The sequence below is a fragment of the Nerophis lumbriciformis genome, linkage group LG15 (genome assembly GCF_033978685.3).
Source record: "Nerophis lumbriciformis linkage group LG15, RoL_Nlum_v2.1, whole genome shotgun sequence".
Lineage (NCBI taxonomy): Eukaryota > Metazoa > Chordata > Actinopteri > Syngnathiformes > Syngnathidae > Nerophis > Nerophis lumbriciformis.
Window position 1 is genome coordinate 9,764,927 of NC_084562.2, and position 10,711 is coordinate 9,775,637.

The 10,711-nt window shown below is 39.7% G+C and overlaps 1 protein-coding gene across 1 annotated transcript in view; it reads left to right on the plus strand.

Annotated features, from left to right (window-relative positions):
- Positions 1 to 9,304, plus strand: part of bbs4 (Bardet-Biedl syndrome 4) — a 35,580-nt gene extending 26,276 nt beyond the window's left edge. The window contains exons 12-16 of the mRNA XM_061975373.2: positions 1,354 to 1,525; positions 3,679 to 3,748; positions 3,825 to 3,969; positions 4,051 to 4,255; positions 9,048 to 9,304. Coding sequence (XP_061831357.2) covers positions 1,354 to 1,525; positions 3,679 to 3,748; positions 3,825 to 3,969; positions 4,051 to 4,255; positions 9,048 to 9,190 — 735 coding nt within the window. The 3' untranslated portion in view covers positions 9,191 to 9,304. The remainder of the gene's footprint in view (positions 1 to 1,353; positions 1,526 to 3,678; positions 3,749 to 3,824; positions 3,970 to 4,050; positions 4,256 to 9,047) is intronic.
- The last annotated feature ends 1,407 nt before the right edge of the window (positions 9,305 to 10,711 follow it).

A 10,711-nucleotide genomic window follows, 5' to 3' on the forward strand; every position in this document is an offset into this window, starting at 1 on the left:
CCATTCCATAAGGTGGTGCCTTATCTCCATGTTTTCACAGTTATGAATTTTCCCTCATCTAAAAAAAACACAACACAAGAGCATTTTAACAATGCAGAAACAACACACAAGTACTAATAAAGAATAACATGTATTTATAAAAGGTATAAATAAACTAGAATAAAAATTAGGACACGATAAAGATGTGACTACAAAATTGTACTACTCTACCTAGTGTGTGTACGCTTGAACTACTTCAGAAACATGAATCAGAAAAGTGAATCCAAATTTAAAATAATAATAATTATTATAATATATTTAAATAAAAAAATTAAGAATTCAAATCAAATGATTAATCCATATGCTGGCAGCACGGTGGAAGAGGGGTTAGTGCGTCTGCCTCACAATACGAAGGTCCTGAGCAGTCCTGGGTTCAATCCCGGGCTCGGTATCTTTCTGTGTGGAGTTTGCATGTTCTCCCCATGACTGCGTGGGTTCCCTCCGGGTACTCCGGCTTACTCCCACCTCCAAAAACATGCACCTGGGGATTGGTTGATTGGCAACACTAAATTGGCCCTAGTGTGTGAATGTGAGTGTGAATGTTGTCTGTCTATTTGTGTTGGCCCTGTGATGAGGCGGCGACTTGTCCAGGGTGTACACCGCCTTCCGCCCGATTGTAGCTGAGATAGGCTCCAGCGCCCCCCGCGACCCCGAAGGGAATAAGCGGTAGAAAATGGATGTATGGATGGATGGTGTGAACCTGAAATGTTGGCTATAATTTAAAACATTTTTGGTTTTCATTGTAACCATTTCATAAGGTGGTGCCTTATCTCCATGTTTTCACAGTGAAATCACTGTTATGAATTTTCCCTCATTTAAAAAAAACATAACGCAAGAGCATTTTAACAATGCAGAAACAACACACAAGTACTAATAAAGAATAACATGTATTTATAAAAAGTATACATAAATTAGAATAAAAATTATGACATGATAAAAATGTGACTACAAAATTGTATTACTCTACCTAGTGTGTGTACGCTTGAACTACTTCAGAACCATGAATCAGAAAAGTCAATCCAAATTTAAAATAATAATAATAATTATAATACATTTAAATAAAAAAATTAAGAATTCAAATCAAATGATTAATCCATATGCTGCTACATTTACTCTGACTCGCACTGATTTTCTAGTCCATTACCAGGTGGGTGACACTGTATCTGAAAGTGCATAAAAAAACAGTTCCCAAAAGAACGGCTCGCAACATGCAAATCGGTTCTCATCGTTCACTTGAAAATATTTGATTTGTTCGCGAATGTCACACCTCTCTCAGCTACTGACATCTTTTGCGCATCTTCTTTTCTTTCACAGTCTATCAGCTGCCTGAAGCGTGCCCACTACTTGTCTCCTTTTGACTGGAAAGTATTGTACAACCTGGGGCTGGTACACCTGACCATGCAGCAGTATGCCTCTGCTTTCCACTTCCTTAGCGCCGCCATCAACCTGAGCCCCCGATTGGGCGAGCTCTACATGCTGCTGGCAGGTACCAGCACACACTATGTTGACTTTTTGTTGTTTTTTTCTTGGAGAAACTGTAGTTAGTCTGATGTATTAATACTGTAAGGGCTTGATCTAATACAGGTTTGCGTGTACTAAAACACGTGCAAACTGGATAGCGCACGCCAAGCTGATCTACTAAGCTCGTGCGCAGAGGATTGTATCTCTAAAATGGGCAAAATAGAGAACATAATCCAAATAGCAGGTCTGACTTCATGTATATGCAGAATATATGCTGATTATCAGAACGCCCACAATGCTGGGAGGAGGAGATGTAAATATAACCATTTAGGACACGCAATGTGATTTATCAAGACTGAAACTGTTCTGTGGCTGCTGTTTTGGATGTATGTACAGTATGTATGTACATACCACACATGTTTAATATGTGCGTTCAAAATGGCATAGTTACGCATGCTGGCTGTGAGACAAGAGGGGATTGCACTGCAAAGACAGATCATGGACAGAGAATCCGCTGTGTGTTTGTGCGTGTGTGCGTGCTAACATATTTGTCAGAGACATATGTCAGAGATTAAAAACAATTCTAGATGTATCGTCTACTCAGTAATATAATTTTATAATCTTATAGTGGCTGAAAGACCTAAAGGGGTCATATTATGATTTTTTTTCTACATGTAACACTTAATTGTGGTCTACATACATGTAATGGTGGTTCTTCACTCCAAATTTTGCATAAATTATTGACCGTTCTCAAGCTGCTTTCTGACCGTCTCTTCAGGAGACGCCATTTTGTGGGCGGTCCTATTTACGTGTCTCGACTACGTCTTCTCCCCCAGTTTTTAGAGCTTCCATTTCGAGTCTACTGACAGATATAAGCTAGAACTATATGCTACTTTGTGTTCGAAATGGCAACAGCGGAGGATGCATGTGCATGTACGAGCCAGTCGGCCCCACAACAAGAGGATAGAGAAAAAGAAGGAACTTATTGACTACAGCGCGGACTACAATGGCGGACCGCGCAAACGCTTTATATATAAATATATAGATGTATGAGCTGACGTCGCAATTGGGTAAAACGTCGCTATTGGCGCAAATTCCAAACGGCTCCTTTAGAGGAAGTATGAAGGAAGGCAAGAATTTTTTTGTAAATATCTTCGCCATGCCTCCACGGTTTGATTTAACATTTTTGGGACTTACTGTATGCAGATCCAAAATACACAAAAACAGGTACCAATAGGTAAGAAATGTTGGTTTTGCATAATAGGTCCTCTTTGAGGCGCTGATTAAAATTAAATGAATTGATTCATGTTGGCATATGCTGGCGATTTATTTTAATAATGTTCATTTTTCACAAACGTTTTAATTTTTCACAACTTCTTGCAATATGCATTTTCTTGCATCTGGATCATTCCTTCCACCGTCACAACACCGTGCATTGTCTCCCAAAGTGCACTATCATCGTGCCAAAAGTTGGTTGGTTGGTTGGTAAAAGTTTATTTCGAACATGTATACAGTTTCAGTATGATACATCACATATTTATCATATTTATATTAATCATTACAACATGCCCGAAAATGAGTCGGAAAAAGCAAAGCTTATTAGGTAGTAGGTTCTTGTTATCTAGATCATACTTCCGTATAGCCCAGAAACCTTACCTTAGACCTTAAGTCGTTCCGTCCTGAAGGTTTCTATTGTAGTGCTATTTTGGGTATTCGTTCATGCGACGTTGTCATTACACGTCAAAGCCATACCGGTCTGCGTTTACTAATGTTTTTTGTCAGTAGTTTCTGTTCAGATCTTTTGCATACATCACGCTTCAATACAGCCCAGAAAAGGTGGTGCATATTATGTTTATGTGCTGCATGTCAAAAACGTGACAAAACACCATAGTTTGGAGCATATGATGCCATAAATGTTGAGGGAAATGATTTTCTCCATGGTGACAGCCGGTACATGTGCAAAAACAGCCGTGGTCTGCACCACATTTTTACTAGTTATTAATTGTACTTGTCTTTGTCTTAGTAGATCATACGCATACACGCCAACTAATAGTACACACAATGTTATAGTTTGCATACGCTATAGCACTTGTTATTCTGGTGTTAGTAGATCAGGCCCTTTATGCTTTTTTCCACAAGTTTCCATAGCCTTTGATTTAAAGGAACTCTGCCTTTCAGTGGCTTTGACCAACTTGGAGGATGTGGAAAATGCCACCAGAGCGTACGAGCAAGCTGTGATTCTAGACCAGTAAGTTGTCTAATGTTCTCTCTCACACACCCCGCGACTTGGAAGAATCAAGCCTTTCATTTCTTTCCTCCCACAGATCAAACCCTCTGGTCAACCTGAACTTTGCAATCTTTCTCTATAATCACGCTGACAAAAAGGGAGCCCTGGATCAGTATCAGGAGATGGAGAGAAAAGTCAACACGCTTCGAGACAGCAGTAACAACTTTGAGTTTGACCCAGAGGTGCGAAACTTTTTTTTTTTTCGTTTTTTCAATAAAACCAAAGCAGAGCTTTGTCTTCAAGTTGTTTCTTCCTTGTCACAGCTCATAGAGATGGCTCAGAAGATAGGAGCTGCCTTGCAGGTGATGGAAAGTGTGGTGTGGACTAAACCAGCCAAAGACTCCAGGTCCAAACAAAGCTCAGGAGCAAGCTCTTCTAACACTGGTGCTCCTTTGGGTTCGAACCAAACTCTGGGTCAGGCCATGTCCTCTGCAGCGAGCTACAACAAGAGCATCCAGTCACCAACAAGTACATACGTCCTCTGAAATATGTCTGCTTCTGGTTGAATATTTGATGTTGTCTCAGTTTATTGAGTTAATACCGTGATCCGGTTACTAAGGAAGCAGGGTGCTTCCATTGTTCAACCTAAACGGAAGTGAGTGCATGAAAGTATGTGCGCTTCTGGCTTCACCTCTTCATTAGAACCAGCTGTTATTTATATGTCAAATAATCTGTAGTTACACTATGGTATATTCCCTTTTCTTGACATCTTGTTTTGCTGGTAAAATAAGTTGTGTACTTCTCAGGGCATTCAATCGATTGCAACTGGACTGTTTGGTTTGTCTTGGATGAGAGGCGAAACGTCTTCTGGGTAGGCTTCATCAGTTCGTGCTCATGGACTTAGATTGGTCACATCTAGTCTAGACCATTCTAGACTAGTCCAGTTGCGATCCATTGAATGCCCTGAAAGGACAATGACCTTGATGAATGAAAATATTCATAGACAAGTTATGAGTACCTTAACTTATGAGCTTCATTGGTCCTGTGACAAAACTCTTAACTCAAAACACTTGAATCTCAAATTGTCGCTCATCCAAATGAATTGAAATCAATTTAATTTGTGCTCGGCCCCCCGAAACAGCACACTTTTTTAAACATGGAACATGCCTTTTAAAAATAAAAACACATTTTTAGATAAATATTTGTAATAAAACAATACAAGGTAATTTAGTACTAACTACTATAGTTTTTTGAAGTAATGTAATAATAATGCACAGCATTTACCTGGGAACGTGGACTTCTACGATGTCTCCTTGCAGCTGTTTCTCCATCAAAAACACCTTAGCAGCTTCTCCATATTTTCATGAATAAAGTCCACTGTTTAGACCACGGGTGTCAAACTCAAAAACAGAGTGGGCCAAAATTTAAAACTGAACAAAGCCGCGGGCCAAGGTTGAACAAATTAACCTTTAACGTACTCTACGAGCTATCGTCACATCCGCTTTTAATCCATGCTAACATCGTTCAGACCCAGTCACAAGATATGTGCGGCTTCTGTACGCACACACTAGCGAATGCAACGCATACTTCATCAACAGCGATACAGGTTACACTGAGGGTGCCAGTATAAAAAACTTTAACACTGTTAGAAATATACGCCACACTGTGAATCCACACCAAACAAGAATGACAAACACATTTCGGGAGAAAATCCGCACCGTAACACAACCTAAACACAACAGAACAAATACCCAGAATCCTTTGCAGCACTAACTCTTCTGGGACGCTACAAAATACACTCCCGCTACCACCAAACCTCCCCACTCACACACACACACACACACACACCTTGTAGCGTCCCGGAAGAGTTAGTGCTGCAAAGGGTTCTGGTTTGGTGTGGATTCACGGTGTGGATTCACAGTGTGGGGTATATTTCTAACAGTGTTAAAGTTTTTTATTCGGCTACCCTCAGTGTAACCTGTATCGCTGTTGATGAAGTATGCGTTGCATTTTAATGGGTGTGCGCTCAGAAGCCGCACATGTTATGTGACTGGGCCAGCACTCGTTGGGCTGGCTGGCTGGCTGGCTGGAAGACTCCCGGGAGGATCGGCAGGCCAGCTTTAGTGTTAATTTGATATCGCCTCAAGGGCCAGAGTTTGACACCCATGGTTTAGACATTACTTTAATATCCTTGGCTGGCGTTATCGACTCTTTCTGCTTCAGTATGCTGCAGACTAGCAGTGATTCGCTCAAACTGCTTATTTATTTCAATGAATATAACCCACTTCTTCTCACACTGGGACGGTGTGGCTCGGTGGGTAGAGCGGCCGTACCAGCATTCTTGTACGACCATCTTAGTCACTTATGTTGTGTCATTGGGCAAGACACTTTACCCACCTGCTCCCAGTACCACCCACACTGGTATAAATGTAACTTAGATATTGGGTTTCACTATGTAAAGCACTTTGAGTCACGAGAGAAAAGTGCTATATAAATATAATTCACTTTACTCCCTCACACTCACTTTTTTCCTTCCCATGGTTGGAAAACAAAATTGTGTTAATCTCAAGCTATAAACTAATGCTAGCGAGTCAGACCAGATGTTTTGAGTGGCTCTTGCAGGGTTCACTGTGACATTTGCTACGCCACCTATAGGCCGGGATGCTTGTAACTCAAACATTTGTACAATTTACAGCATAAGGATTAGTCAAGAGACAGCTCTTCTCTCGAAACTCAATATAACATTGTATTTAGTATAGAGGTGTCTGATAATATCGGCCAGCCGACATTTTATATCAATATATATCAATAAAGTCTGCAAGGGATACAGTCCGTAAGCACACATGATTGTGTGTGCTGCTGGTCCACTAATAGTACTAACCGTTAACAGTTAATTTTACTCATTTTCATTAATTACTAGTTTCTATGTAACTGTTTTTATATTGTTTTACTTTCTTTTTTATTCAAGAAAATGTTTTTAATTTATCTTATTTTATTTTATTAATATTTTAAAAAAGGACCTTATCTTCACCATACCTGGTTGTCCAAATTAGGCATACTAATGTGTTAATTCCACGACTGTATATATCGGTATCGGTTGATATCGGTATCGGTAATTAAAGAGTTGGACAATATCGGAATATCGGATATCGGCAAAAAGCCATTATCGAACATCTCTAATTTAGTATATTCCGTGTGTATACATTTATGTTTACTGTTGCAACAACCCTCATACAAAGTCATATAGTCACATAATAAATACACATCGCGTCATCCCAGACAGATGTGTGGCTACAACGCTGGCACATTATTTTGATTGTAGTTCATTTATTGATTAATTCAATCAGACTCTGAATGGAAGCTCTTTATGATTGTCTTTGTAGAGACAGAATATTTGATCTAGCTGTTGTACTAAATCTTATTCGACTGAAGTGCGAGGGGCCCCATGTAGTAAGAGTTGCGTGGATTTCCCACTAAAAATAGACATACGTTCAAATCCAGAACACTATGTACACTGGTAAAAATTCCGATGTATTTAAGTGTGCGCAGGGACAAATCCAAGCACATTTCTTGTTTACATCGCAATTAACTTGGAAATTGATCCCAGATGTCTGCGTGGCTCGGCACACCCAGACCCCGTCCAGGCCACGCCCCTAATAAATAGGCAAATCATATTCAAAGGAGCAATGTGCCTGAGCACTGCACACGCTGCCCAATCAGGATTCAGTATGCATCAGTAGGAGGTGCTTGTTTCTCACAATCCCAGGCAACTGTCATTGCTGGGTGGTCTCCGAGAACTGAACACAGGCTGAAATTAAAAAGAAATGGTCGGGCGAGGAAGGTTTATGTGCTTGGCCATAACAGACGAGTGGACCGGAAATAATGGAGAGATAGTCGCTGCAATATGATACGTACACATTTAGTAGAGGTGGGTGAATCTGATTACCCCCAATATAAATATAATTTGAGTAAGTTACAACTAGTGATCATACTGCTTACAGCCAGATTACAGTTTCATGTGAAAATTATGTAATGAGGAGCGGCATGGCTCAGTTGATAGAGCGGCCGTGCCAGCAACTTTAGGGTTCCAGGTTTGATCCCTGCTTCCACCATCCTAGTCACTGCTGCAAGACACTTTACCCACCTGCTACCAGTGCCCAGTGCTGGTTTAAATGTAGCTTAAAATTGTAGATAATGGGTTCCACTATGTAAGGCGCTGCTTTTCTTTAGAGAAAAGCGCTATATAAATATAATTCACTTCACTTCACTCCAGCCCCCCTGCGATCCCGAGAGGGACAAATGCGGTAGAAAAATAGATGGATGGGTTTGTTTAAAATCTTTCAAATGTAAGCATGCCAGCATATTTCAAAGGATACAAAAGACTTTGACTCACGTTTGATCACTCAATTTATCATTACAACACAGGAGCGCTTCTTGCGGTCAGTCCTCCCAGGATGATCTTGTGTGATGACTGTATTATGATGATAGTATATATCTGATAGTATATATCTGTATCATGAATCAATTTAAGTGGACCCCTACTTAAACAAGTTGAAAAACTTATTCGGGTGTTACCATTTAGTAGTCAATTGTACGGAATATGTACTTCACTGTGCAACCTACTAATAAAAGTCTCAATCAATCAATCAATCCGGTGCCATTGTGCCGCAAGCACCGGTGGCTGCTGTCCGCTCGACTGACCCAGCTGGTGCTGGAGTCACAGGAACACATTGTGACAGAAATAGGTGGCAAAATTAAAATGAATAGACAATTAATCATTAAATGCTTTGGCCAAAAAATGAATTTTGTGTCTTTGCCTGGATCTTTTTTGTTGAAATTAGATCTTGGTAAAACCCGAACGACCACCTCTGTGTGTCGCCAAAGTATCCACATCTTGTAGAAATGTACGTATGTGAAGCATGAAGTTGCAGTGAGACAGCGCACATTTCTACATCAACGTTGGTATTGTTACATCTCATCTTTTCTGTAAGAATGAGCGTACGCCAGGTTCTTGTGCACAAACAAGCTTAATACATGAGGGCCCAGGTGAGTACATGGCTACAGGCTGTTTATGTACGGTATCTGCGTACTGAGGTTTGCTACAAAGCTAATAGTCACGACTCAGCTGTATGTTTTTAGGGAGATTGTGACGAATATGTTACAAAGGTATAAAGATTGCACTCTTGGTTCTGTTTGAGTAAACAGTAACAGGACTATTAGCAGTTAGCAAAGTGAACATGTTGGCTTAATTGTTTGATACGATTTTATTGATAACTGTATTGAATCTTACATAAATGTATTTATTGGTCTGTTTTCGAAGGCACCTCCACGGCATTTGACCCTGATGCAGACATGGACAGTGTTCCCAGCCCGCCTTCAGATCCTCCAGGATCCCCAAGACCTACCCAACCAGAGGATGCCAGACCCAAAACCTCCAAGAGGAAATCAAAGGTGGAAATATGACTTACAGACGTGGATAAAAGTGTTAGTACCCAATGGTCATTGAAAGGACTCGAAACTGACAGAAGTCATCATTCATTTGTTTTGAGACATTTTCCAAAATGCATGACAAGTTACAAAGATGTACTTTTTTGGCAAGTCACATCAGCTCTATTGTTTACATATAAAAACGTATGAAGCATATAGAAAAATAGAACACCATACCAACTGTGAAAAAAGGAGACTCACTTATGATCTTAAGCAACTTCCCTTTAACCATATTTCAAAAGCAATGTCTAATTTGTTTAATTTTTTGTGGATTTTCTATTTGGTTACTCTTGTCAGTTTCCAATCTTTTCCATGATCCCTGTAGGGTTTGTTTTCCTTGTACCAACAGTTTTGACCAAATGTGTAATTTGGAGTAATCTCTCACATTTTGTTTTAGTTCACATTCCTGTTGAGAAGGAAAAACGCGGTCTTTGGTCGTCTTGTTATTTATCCGGCCCTAACTGTCAGGGTCAGTGAGAGATAGTTACATATAAACTATGTTTTTTCCCTGCACAAAAAAAATACTTGTACCAAAGTTTTAGTTTGTCAATTAGTCATTGCAGTAAATGATGATGTCAGGTAATGTGTCTGCTGGGAACACATGCTGCTAAGATAAACATAGTCCTTGCTGTGACAATCAATGTATTCAATACATGCATTTAAGTATTTGGACATAGCCACCAACTGTCAGTTATGTCCCTTCATACAAATAGTATTAAACCCTAAAGCCAGATATCTGGGCATGTAACGGCTGCAAATCCTAAAAGATAATGCATTTTTTTTGTGCGTCCAAAATAAAACAACTTCAATTCAGTTACATTTGTGGTGCTCTACAGAGGCAAAACTCAGTCACTGTCCAAATACTTAAGTAGCTAATGTATAAATAAATATGTAGTAAAGAATTGTAAATAGCAACCTAAGCTTTTATATGTTGAATGTCTTCAGTGTATAGAGTAATGTGTTTAATATTAAACTTGAAGAACAAGGCGTTCTCACATACTGTTTATTTGTTTCAAAAATTCAGAACTATTATTCTATTGTATAACAGTTTTATTTAAGTTCCTTCAAAAAGCACTGCTGTGTCTGAAAGAAAATGTTGGTTAATACATCACAGCAGATTATAGCAATCCCCAGTGATGCTACATGTAACAAAATAACATTTCCCAGTAGCTAGGTGGTAGTAGCTTCACTACTTTTTGAGCGAATAGCGATTCCTGTCACTTAGCTATTTTTAGACCCATGCAGCGAGGTCGCTTACATCAAAGCTGCAAGCTCCAAAGAGAGAAAATGGACTAGAAATCCAGGCCCCCCAAAAATATGGAAAAAATCCAATGACCTGGATGAATGGAACATCCATACATTCAGAAAACAATCCATGATGATTGGTTGGTGTTTGTATGATGAGTCACAATTGGTTAAAATTAGGGCCAAACAGTACGGACTGGCCAATCAGAGGCAAGATAAGGCGGGTCATCAAAACCAGGAAGCAAAATTATA